This window comes from Sinocyclocheilus rhinocerous, unplaced genomic scaffold (assembly GCF_001515625.1).
Source record: "Sinocyclocheilus rhinocerous isolate Xijiao unplaced genomic scaffold, SAMN03320098_v1.1 scaffold210, whole genome shotgun sequence".
NCBI lineage: Eukaryota > Metazoa > Chordata > Actinopteri > Cypriniformes > Cyprinidae > Sinocyclocheilus > Sinocyclocheilus rhinocerous.
In genome coordinates, this window is record NW_015654490.1 from 168,746 (window position 1) to 179,876 (window position 11,131).

At 37.0% G+C, this 11,131-nt stretch overlaps 2 protein-coding genes across 3 annotated transcripts in view; both read left to right on the forward strand.

Annotated features, from left to right (window-relative positions):
- The window catches only part of LOC107717019 (A-kinase anchor protein 7-like), a 7,512-nt gene extending 7,224 nt beyond the window's left edge, over nt 1-288 (forward strand). The window contains 1 exon segment of the mRNA XM_016523665.1: nt 223-288. Coding sequence (XP_016379151.1) covers nt 223-288 — 66 coding nt within the window.
- An 8,882-nt stretch (nt 289-9,170) lies between these two features.
- Nucleotides 9,171-11,131, forward strand: part of LOC107717036 (A-kinase anchor protein 7 isoforms alpha and beta-like) — a 10,272-nt gene continuing 8,311 nt past the window's right edge. For both annotated transcript variants that reach the window (XR_001637280.1, XM_016523679.1), the window contains exon 1: nt 9,171-9,307. Coding sequence is in view for 1 of the 2 variants with exons in the window: in XM_016523679.1 (XP_016379165.1) it covers nt 9,259-9,307 (49 nt within the window). In the remaining variant the exon portion in view is untranslated. The remainder of the gene's footprint in view (nt 9,308-11,131) is intronic.

The following is an 11,131-nucleotide window of genomic DNA, read 5'->3' on the forward strand; positions in this document are numbered from 1 at the left end:
TGTGTTTGTGAGTGTGTGTGACAGACAGTACGGTGTGTGGATGCTTCTTCTTCATGTGGAGGACACAGATAGGAGGCGCGTCTATAATCTTCCCGCAGGACACGCTTCCCGCTGAGGTTATCTGCCTCGACAGACGCTTCCACCCCTACTGTACTCTCTCTTCCCTCGCCTGTCCTTCTGTTTGCTCTGGACTTACTGTGTGACGTGTGTGTGTCTTCGCAGGGCGTTAAGAAGCTGGATCCGGCGCTGTTCTCTGAGTTCGAGGTCTGTGTGTTTGGAGACGAATGAAATATTTGGTAATGGAAGCTGATATTTCCCGCTGACACACTACAGCAAAAGAGAGAAATAACTGACTTAAAACCATTTATTAGCTTCTGAAAATACTAGTGGCCTAAAACTTTTGCACAGTACTGTATATAACACTTTATTCCTAAAACTTTCTGGAGTGCCTGATGTGAGGAGTGATAAAAATACAGTAGATATCTAAAATCCATCTTCAACTCTAATATGTCAAAAAATCAAGCATGAATTTTGAATCTGACTTTATGCAATGTTCATGCAAATTGGTGCATAGCATAGACTGTAAAAATAAAGATGGACAATAGAAAAGTGAAGCCAAAACAAGAAGCCGTCTGTCTTCTCGATGACATCATCTGGAGTCTGCGTAGTGATTGGTGGAGTCGTGTTATTATTAGAAAATTAGTGAACTTATTAGAAAAGTGAACACTTGAACGTGCATTACCGTGATGTAACTACCTGAAATGACGGAAACCATCTTTGGGAAAAAAACATGTAATTTAATTTTTAGTTTGGCTCACGTAACATTCGTTTACATGGAGAGGGCGATCAAAACGTTTTGGCTTCACTTTTCAGGACATGTGACACTTGCTGCATAGTTTACGCTGGATTAAGCAGTTTCTGCTCTACTAGTGTCATCTAATGGAATTACAAATAGTAAACCTAAGCAAATGGCTCTTTCACTCCACACTCTTTCCTCTCTTTGTGCTCTCCGTGTACGGTAACACTTTACTTAAAGCTTTAATGTATAATGCATTGAAAATGGGTTATTAAAGGCTGTAATGCATTATAATTATTCTTAATGTGCATTGTAGTATGTGATATCTTGTCATAATCATAACCAAATTTAAATTTATAAGGTGCATTACAAGGCATAATTAATGCGTTAAAACTACTTTTATAATGCATTCTACATAAAGGCTTTAAGTAAAGTGTTAATGCGTATGTACAGTATGTGCGTCTTCCCTTTGCTTGATCTTCTGCTGCTGTTTGATGTCTAGTAGTAGTTGCTTCTTCATGATGCCATTAATGAGCCTTTTACTTGTTTTAAGTTTAAGTAACTACATTAGTTAACATAAACTAACAAATAACAGTAATTCTACCGCATTTACTAGTCATAATGTTAATCTCAACATTTACTAATACGTTAAAAAAATGAAGCATTGTATTTGTTAACATTAGTTAATGCACTGTAAACTAACATGAACAAACACTGAAAAGCTTTTCACAAATGAAGGCTTTAAACGTGTTTGTAAAGTGTTATATTCATAAAGTCATGACATTAGATATGCATTGCAAAAATGAATCTTCCTCAGTATTTTTGTCTTGTTTTCCAATGCCAATATCTAAACACCCTTAAATCAAAATACATTTGCATCATGCAAAATGATGCAAAAGATAAAAAGTCTTGTGTACTGAAATATTCTGCAATTCGAGATCACAATAGGGCGCATTTTTGATTTGTAATTTAATGCACAAGTAGGCTACATGTGAGCACAGTGCAGTTGTACTAGAAAATAAGCGCTGATTTTTCGTTAATTTGTAAAGTATGAAAATGAAACGATATTTAAATGCACAAAATAACTAATTTTACATTCTGGCATTTATGTGCTGTTGACTTCCGGCCTTTTTCACATTATTGCAGATGGGGATCCAAAGGAGAACTTTTTTTTATTTTCCTTTGTACGGAGCTTGATTTAGCTTTTTTGATTTTTTTTTCAGAGTTCACTGATTATATAAAATTCAGTGAAGGTTGAGTAAACTATGTAGTTATCTGCATGTCTCATCCATGAGTAAACCTGTGCAATGATGGAGAACAAGCTTTTGGGGGTGTTGAGACACAGAACCAAGCTAATTACAAATTAATATTCAGTTGTGTTTTAAGCACTAAAACAGTCCAGTATAGTCAAATACATTTCTATATTGAAATAATGAAGATTTATGTGCCACTGTGCAAATATCAGTTCATGTCTGAGTATCTCTGTTGCTAAAAAAATAAAAAATAAAAATAAACCACCATAAATAAAAATTTTTGTGAATGTGGATTTGATTTACATTTGAGAGAAACTGAGAAGAGTGTAAACAAGGATACAAACTAGCCACCTTTCGCTGAAAATTGCCATTTTGAATTCAAAATAAGCCATCTGTGTGATTCAAGTAGATCTGATTTGTTGAAAACTCTTGCTACTTCATATTTCAATACAAAACAATGCTGAATTTTGACAAAAAAGGATATTTTTAAATGCTATAATTGTGATTTTATAATATCTAAATATAAATCCATTAGTAAAACACGTGAAAAGAACTATATTACAGAGTGGAAATGGTAAATGAGACAATAAATGATCCTCTGCTGCCATCTAGTGGTCATTCATTTTAATAGTATTTGTTTTTCTATCAGGTGAAATCTTGGCAGAAATCTTCAACTTAGCATGGCCAGTTTTCCATGAATTATCTCTATAAGTAAAAATGAAAAAATATATATATATACAGATGTTCTTTAAAGTAAATTTTACTTACAGTGTTCTCATTTTATATAAAAATGTGCAAAAATATGAATAACTTTGAGGCAAATTAATATATGTATATATGTGTGTGTGTGTGTGTGTGTGTGTGTGTGTATTCAAATTACCTAACTAAAAAGTGAGCAATATTACATTGAAAATAAAAATGAATTAAAAAAATGTCTTCTCTACCGTCTGCGGTCCGCCATCAGGAGATGTTATGTGACACACTCCCCCCTCCTCCCCCACTTTTTCCGCTTTTTTTTCACTCCTGATGAGTTTGTATCCTTCCATGCACAAGCTAGTGAATGGGCTTTTGGTCACTGACTTGCAGAAAGTTTTCTGCAGGAGTTAATGTTATAGGGGCTACTAGAATCCAGGGGGTGCTGACACTGATCTTGCATACCCCTCGGCAAATGTGCAGTTGCGCCCCTGTTGCTAAATCTCATCGAGTTCTCTCTAGGCCTCTAGATTTAGAGATCATATATGACCGTGGACCACAAAACCAGTCATAAGGGTCCATTTTTTAAAATTGAGATGTATGCATCATCTGACAGCTGAATAAATAATCTTTCCATTGATGTATGGTTTGTTAGGATAGGACAATATTTGGTTGAGATACAACTATTTGAAAATCTGGAATCTGAGGGTGCAAAAAAATCTAAATATTGAGAAAATCATCTTTAAAGTTGTTCAAATGAAGTTCTTAGCAATGCATATTACTAATCAAAAATTAAGTTTTGATATATTTACGGTAGGAAATTTACAAAATATCTTCATGGAACATGATCTTTACTTAATATCCTAATGATTTTTGGCATAAAAGAAAAATGTATAATTTTGACCCATACAATGTATTGTTGGCTATTGCTACAAATATACCCCAGCGACTTATGACTGCTTTTGTGCTCCAGGGTCACATTTGGGCTTATTTTGTTCCCTTCAGTTCATCCTGTTGGGAAGGGTTTGTGTGATATTACACAAGATGGCACTAGAGGTCAGTGTTGATTCTCTGTTACTCGTCTCAAACCCTCTGTGCTGTTCTTTGAACTGGTCTTGGTTTTTGTACACTATTCTGTACCGTCAGTCTTAATCTCTTGCATCATTCTGATACGAGTTTGTGCCAAATATCATAACCACTGCAGTAGAGCTGTGATCATTTGCTATCAGCACCACTGACATCTGACAGAATGGCGTTGTTTGGCATGATTAGAGGTCATTGAGGTCAGTCAGTGTCCATCTCTCAAAGACACATTGTGATTTTTGCTTTTGTTTAGTCAAAATCTTTAGGGAACACAAAAAAATTGATGTTTTCTGTAGTAGATAGTGGATTTGCTGTCTGTACAAAAATAGCTACTTTGAAATGCATTTTAAAATAATCCATCTATAATGGATCGATGATTCAGTCGGGCTGAAAAGCCTTCAGTTGATCTGAATGGATTGAAAGGAGTTCTGCAGACCTGAAATAATCTGATCAATATAGGAACTAATTAAGCATGTAAGCACTGGAATGTGTGTATGTTTATTTACGTCTCATGTTTTATGAACTGATTAGTGGAGGAGACTGAATATTTACTACTAATTACCTGCTAAAATCTTTTCTGACATAAATATCAGCTTTCCTTTTGGATTTGTCATCAAGGCAAATAGCAGTCATATTTGTGGCAGTGTAACTCTGGTGACTTTATCATGGTGGCTTCCTTTGGAACTAATCAACAAAATCAATTCTAATTGATAATGAAAATAATTATAAACATACACTACCAGTCAAACTTTTTGAACAGTACGTTTTTTAAAGAAGTCTCTTCTGCTCACAAAGCCTGCATTTATTTGATCAAAAGTACAGCAAAAACATTAACATTTTGAAATATTTTTGCTGTTTAAAATAACTGCTTTCTATTTGAATACATTTTAAAACATAAGTTATTCCTGTGATTTCAAAGCTGAATTTTAGCATCTTAACTCCAGTCACACGATCCTTCAGAAATCATTCTAATATTCTGATTTGCTGCTAAATATTTTTTAATATTATGATGATGTTGAAAACAGCTGAGTAGAATTTTCAGGTTTCTTTGATAAATAGAAAGTTTGGAAGAACAGCATTTATCCGAAATAGAAATATTTCGTAACATTATAAATGTCTGTATCATCAATACAAGTACTGTGCTTGTACTCTGTAGAATGACAATAAAGTTAAATCTAATCTAATCTAAATTTAAAGCATCCATTCTAAATAAAAGTGTTCATTTCTATAATTTCTTTCCCCCTAAAATAATAAAATTTAAAAATTAAAAAAAACTCCAAGCTTTTGAATAGTAGAGTGTATAAAGCTTTTTATTTCAGATAAATGCTGATCTTTGGATCTTTCTATTCATCAAAGAAAAATGTACTCAACTGTTTTAAATATTGATGATGATAATGATAATAATAATAATAATAATCAGAAATGTTTCTTGAGCAGTAAATCAGCATATTATAATGATTTCTGAAGATCATGTGACACTGAAGACTGGAGTAATGATGCTGGAAATACAGCTTTGATCACAGAAATAAATTACAGTTTAACAGATATTCACAGAGAAAATTAAAATAATTTATTACAACATTTATTACATTGTGACCCTGGAGCACAAAAGCAGTGTTAAGTCGCTGGGGTATATTTGTAGCAATAGCCAACAATACATTGTATGGGTCAAAATTACTGATTTTTCTTTTATGCCAAAAATCATTAGGATATTAAGTAAAGATCATGTTCCATGAAGATATTTTGTACATTTCCTACCGTAAATATATCAGAGCTTTTGTGATTAGTAATATGCATTGCTAAGAACTTCATTTGGACAACGGTCCAGGGTCAGGGTCACAAATGTGGTGAAAGTGAGGTCATAATTTAAAAGGAGTTTGCTAGATGTCTCTCCTAGTAATTCTTGCTCAAATCCACATTAAAGGGGTCATATGATGCGATTTCAATTGATTACACCAAATACACAAAATTTTGCATTTTAGCAGCATATGACCCCTTTAAAACTAAACTGCATGCCAAATACAGTCTCTTCTGTGGTCTGATTAAATTAATCTGGGTCAAACTTTGGTTTCGGGACCAATTCTCACTATTAACTATATGAGTTAGAAAGATACTTGTTAAGTTTAGGTATGGTGTGGATTAAGGGATCTATCATATGCTCATGCAAAATATGACATTAATGTGTGTTTTGTAAGTACTAATAAACAGCCAGTGCGGTAATTATATGCATAGTGAGAGTTAGAGCTTAAAATAAAGTGTTATCTTAATCTGTGACTGTCAGTGTTCTGAACTCAATAAACTGCAGAAAATAATCATTCATTTTCAAAGCAGTAAAAACCAATTAAGAAGTATTTATTCAAAAGAAAAACTTTCTGAATCTGAGCTGAAATCGGCGACTAAAATATCAAGAAAATAAAAACTATCCAGACTATAATAACCCTGGAACAGTGTGAAACCAGCTGAACTGTTATAAAGAGGAGTCTTATCGAGTGTGTTGCTGCAGTGGCCTCTTAGTGTGGACTTTGGCTTCATAAAGTTTGAACTGTGGGCTCTTTATGTAGCACTTGTGGCATTAGTAATGGCGTGAGTCAGCAGCGTGTGACATTTAACTGATGACAGAGTATCTCTGTCTGCTACTTTAAAACAGCGTAAGCAGCAGCAGAGACACGTCTCACATTGTGTCCGGCCTCAGACGAGCGGCTCTAATGCTGCCAGATTACAGGCTAATTGAAGCTGATTTCAGAGGAGCTGTGGGATGGACAGGGCTGAAGAAGCTCTGGGAGGACACATGTGAGCTCTGTGTGACTGTACTCACTGTGAATCTCATGTCACTATTCACTTTAGAATCAGAAGACCATTGTGGAAATTGTATTTTGCATGAACAGCATTAAAGTGCTCACCCAAAAATGATCATTCTGTCATCAGTTACTCACCCTCACATCATCCCAAACACAAAAGAAGATCATTTGAAGAATTTTGATGACCATTGACTTCCATTGAAAGAACAGTTTTCTCAAAATATCTTCTACATGAGGGGTTCGTTAATGATGATTTTTAGGTTAGCATTCTGTGAATTAGTATGTGTTTTCTGCATCTAAACAGATGGATATTTAGAGTCAGAATCAGTCTGCTAATGACTTACTGTTGCCTACAGTGACTGTGAACGATCAGCTGAGACGAGGAAGAAATTGAGGTGAAGTTTTTCGTGACAATGACGCACATTTTCCACAAAAACTTGTGTCCAGATGTTGGTTTCTAATTTCATTCTGATGGTTCTCAGTGGTGATTGTCATTAGATTTTTATCACTGTAATACAATAAGCAACGACATTCTGCCTGGACACAATGATAAGTAAAGGAAGGAAGAGGATACGTTTGCTGGAAACTGTGTCCAGCCCGTGTGTCTGTGTGCACCTACTTAGGCTTATTTTTGGGACAAAATTGTACCCAGAAGTGAACTAAATCTGACAAAACTAGGTCCCTATGATTTCAGCGATGAAACACAGAATCCAGTCATAAAAATGGGATTTACTGTATAACGTTTACTGAAATATCATGGAATTTGGCAAATTTTGGAATAAATAAATCAAACTCAAAAGTAGGGCTGTATGACACTTAGTGTGTAACATGTGAAGTCTGCATGTTGTGTGTCTCAGTTTGCTCCACTGAACATAATGAAACACTTGACGCTCGTCTGCTTCTCACTAGATGAACACATGAACTTCAGAGTCACTTCAGCACTTCACCATTTCATTTGATAAAAACACTGCCTTCATTTGATTTCCACTATAATTAATTTGTACTAAATCATTGTTAATAATTGTTAAGGTTTTATTAATTTAATTTATTAGGCATGCTTTTTATTATAAAAATATAGTTAAACCATAAATTCAGATAAAATAACAAAAAAAAATTTACTGTAACATGCCAAACATTTTTTATTATTATTATTTATTTAATTATTTATTTATTTTTTGTTAAGGTTAGAGTGTTGACTTGGGGTAGGTTGTAGTATTTGTAACTAGCTGTACATAAAAACAAAAGTCACTGGAATGTCTCTATTTACTGTAGATGAGTAAACGTGTGTGTGTGTGTGTGTGTGTGTGTGTGTGTGGCTGTTTTTATTTGCACAGAAATCTCTTGTTCTGGATTATGAGTGTGTGAGCAGCAGCCAGATGTATGTTTTAAGCTCTGTTAGTTCACTGAGCTCAAACACACACACACACACACACACAGACAGACAGACAAATAAGGCGCTGTCCATTCCAGAGCAATTATTCGAGCTGGCATGAGGATGGAGGCGTTAGTAATTTAATGGCTTATAGTCACTGTCAAGTGTAATATGAGGTCATTTAATTGTTAGAGCATTTGATGTCAGATTAAACTGATTAATCAAGCGAGCGCACACACACACACACACAAGGCTGTTTTTATTTGCACAGAAATCTCTTGTTCTGGATTATGAGTGTGTGAGCAGCAGCCAGATGTATGTTTTAAGCTCTGTTAGTTCACTGAGCTCAAACACACACACACACACACACACAGACAGACAGAGCAATAAGGCGCTGTCCATTCCAGAGCAATTATTCGAGCTGGCATGAGGATGGAGGCGGAGCTACAGTCGGCCAATCTCCCACCAGCCCCTCCACACACACACACACACACACACACGCTTGCATAATCGCACGCAAGCGAGAGTCAGTCACACGCTCATGTCTGGATTGTACCGCTGCTCCTGCGCTTGAGGACAGAGAGGCCAGACAAAGGCAGGCGTGATGGGGCAGCTGTGCTGCTTCCCTCTCTCTCGACCGGAGGATAAGCTCAGTAAGTCTGTGGACGGAGCGCCTCTGTAGTGTGTAACATGTGAAGTCTGCATGTTGTGTGTCTCAGTTTGCTCCACTGAACATAATGAAACACTTGACGCTCGTCTGCTTCTCACTAGATGAACACATGAACTTCAGAGTCACTTCAGCATTTCACCATTTCATTTGATAAAAACACACTGATACTCAAAGACTTTCACCATAAACTGCCAAAATAAATGTTCTGTTTTACTTGAAGAAATTATGACAGAAATATATTACTTTTGTACAGCAGAATGTACTTCTCAAAGTGACAACAGCTATAATAACACAATAAAACATTATTTATGTTTTAAACTCTGTTAGTTCACTGAGCTCAAACACACACACACACACACACACAGACAGACAGAGCAATAAGGCGCTGTCCATTCCAGAGCAATTATTCGAGCTGGCATGAGGATGGAGGCGGAGCTACAGTCGGCCAATCTCCCACCAGCCCCTCCACACACACACACACACACACACGCTTGCATAATCGCAGTGGAGCGAGAGTCAGTCACACGCTCATGTCTGGATTGTACCGCTGCTCCTGCGCTTGAGGACAGAGAGGCCAGACAAAGGCAGGCGTGATGGGGCAGCTGTGCTGCTTCCCTCTCTCCCGACCGGAGGATAAGCTCAGTAAGTGTGTGGTGGGATCAGGGATCTGCGAGTGTCGTGAGCGCCGAGGCTGTGTGAATGATGCTTGAGCTCGCATGATTAGCGGGATTTCCTGCGCTGACTGGGGTCTGGCTGAGGGGGAGTGACTGTGCACAATACCATTTAGAATTAGGGTTAGGATCATGATCAGATCAGCTCAGCTCTCAGTCTGTAATGATGGTGCACCAGGCTGTAGAAAGAGAACTGTAGCTTTAAATGAGGAGAAGTGTTGTGGAAGAGCTCCTCTTGTAGAGTATGCATGTTGTGCATGTTGTGTGCTTATCATTTCACATCACAGTTCCTATATGCAGTCTAATCTGTGCTTCAAGTGGAATTGAAATATCATAATTAAGAGTAAAGTCGTATTCACAAGTGGGAAACTCTAAATGTAGATGATGCAGGAGTGGTGATGTTGGAAGGGGTGTGTCGATTAAAAACAATGGTAGAAACACTGATCTGTAAAATATATATAATCTGTAGATCACCGAGGAGGTCTGTAGTGAATTATGATAATTGGTTTTGCAAGTCTTTTTAATTTTACGTGTAAAGGCGTGATGTATGGAACAGCTTATCAAAAACAGGTGTTAATCGATCGACTTTCACATTTGCTGTATGCGACAAACATTTAGTTGTGATACCAAGTGATAGAAATGAATAATTTTAATTATTTTGAATTCAGATGTACTTTTTGGGTTTTCTGTTTATCAATATATCTTGTTTTTTTATTGGCATTGATGGTTCCACAAAGAACCTTTAACATGCATGAAAACGGCCCATTGCACAAGAGGTACTTTATAGTGGAAAAAGGTTTTTTAGATTATTAAAATGTAAAAAAAAAAAAAAGTCACTTTATTTTAAGGTCCAATTCTCACTACAAACCATTAACTATGCTTTTCCCTCAATAAACTCCTAATTTGCTGCTTATTAATAGTTAGTAAGGTAGTTGTTAAGTTTAAGCATTGGGCAGGATTAGAGATATGCTCATGCAGAATATGTGCTTTATAAGTATTAATAAACAGCCAATATGTTAATAATAGGCATGCTAATAAGCAACTAGTTAATAGTGAGAATTGGTCCCTGTACTAAAGTGCTACCCAAAAAAAAAATCTATGTAATTACCATGAAATCCCTCTTGTGGAAGCTTTGTTTTAAGAGCGGAGGCTACTGCCATGTTTTGTTCGGTGCGAGCTTCTCATTTGCGTTGAAGGCAGCACAATTCCACGTTATTTTGACATTAGGATGTATCTCGCAGTCACCACAGAGAGGGGCCTCCACAGAGCCGCGGGGCCCCACAGCAAGCCGTCATTGTTTAGATGAGCCTCAGTTTAGTCGAGACTAAAGCTCGTGCCCTACTTAGAGCTCACATGATGGTGAGGAGCAGTCAGTCACGTGAGAGAGAGCAGCGCACTGAATGCATGGGAAGAGCTCATGGGACTCAGAAATACAGTGTGTTTATGAGGCTGACGGGTCACAGCGAGAGCTCAGCGAGTGTGTGTGTGTGTGTGATGCTCTCCGAGCCGGAGCTTCGTGTTAAAGCAGTGGGATGCATATAAGACATAGACATTGACACACACACACATCATGGCCTTTGCACATTCACACGCCGCTGTCTGATGTCCTGGAGATGAGGAACACAAACACACACTCCCCACCTGATGAACAGTGCTTGATGCTGCTCTCTTAAAGACGTCTCAGTAGATGAACAGAGGTGATGCATCAGAGCAGAAACGCCAGCCTTGAGCTCAGAAAATACACGAGTGTGTGTGTGTGTGTGTGTATGTGTGTGTGTGCGTGTGCGTGTGTGTG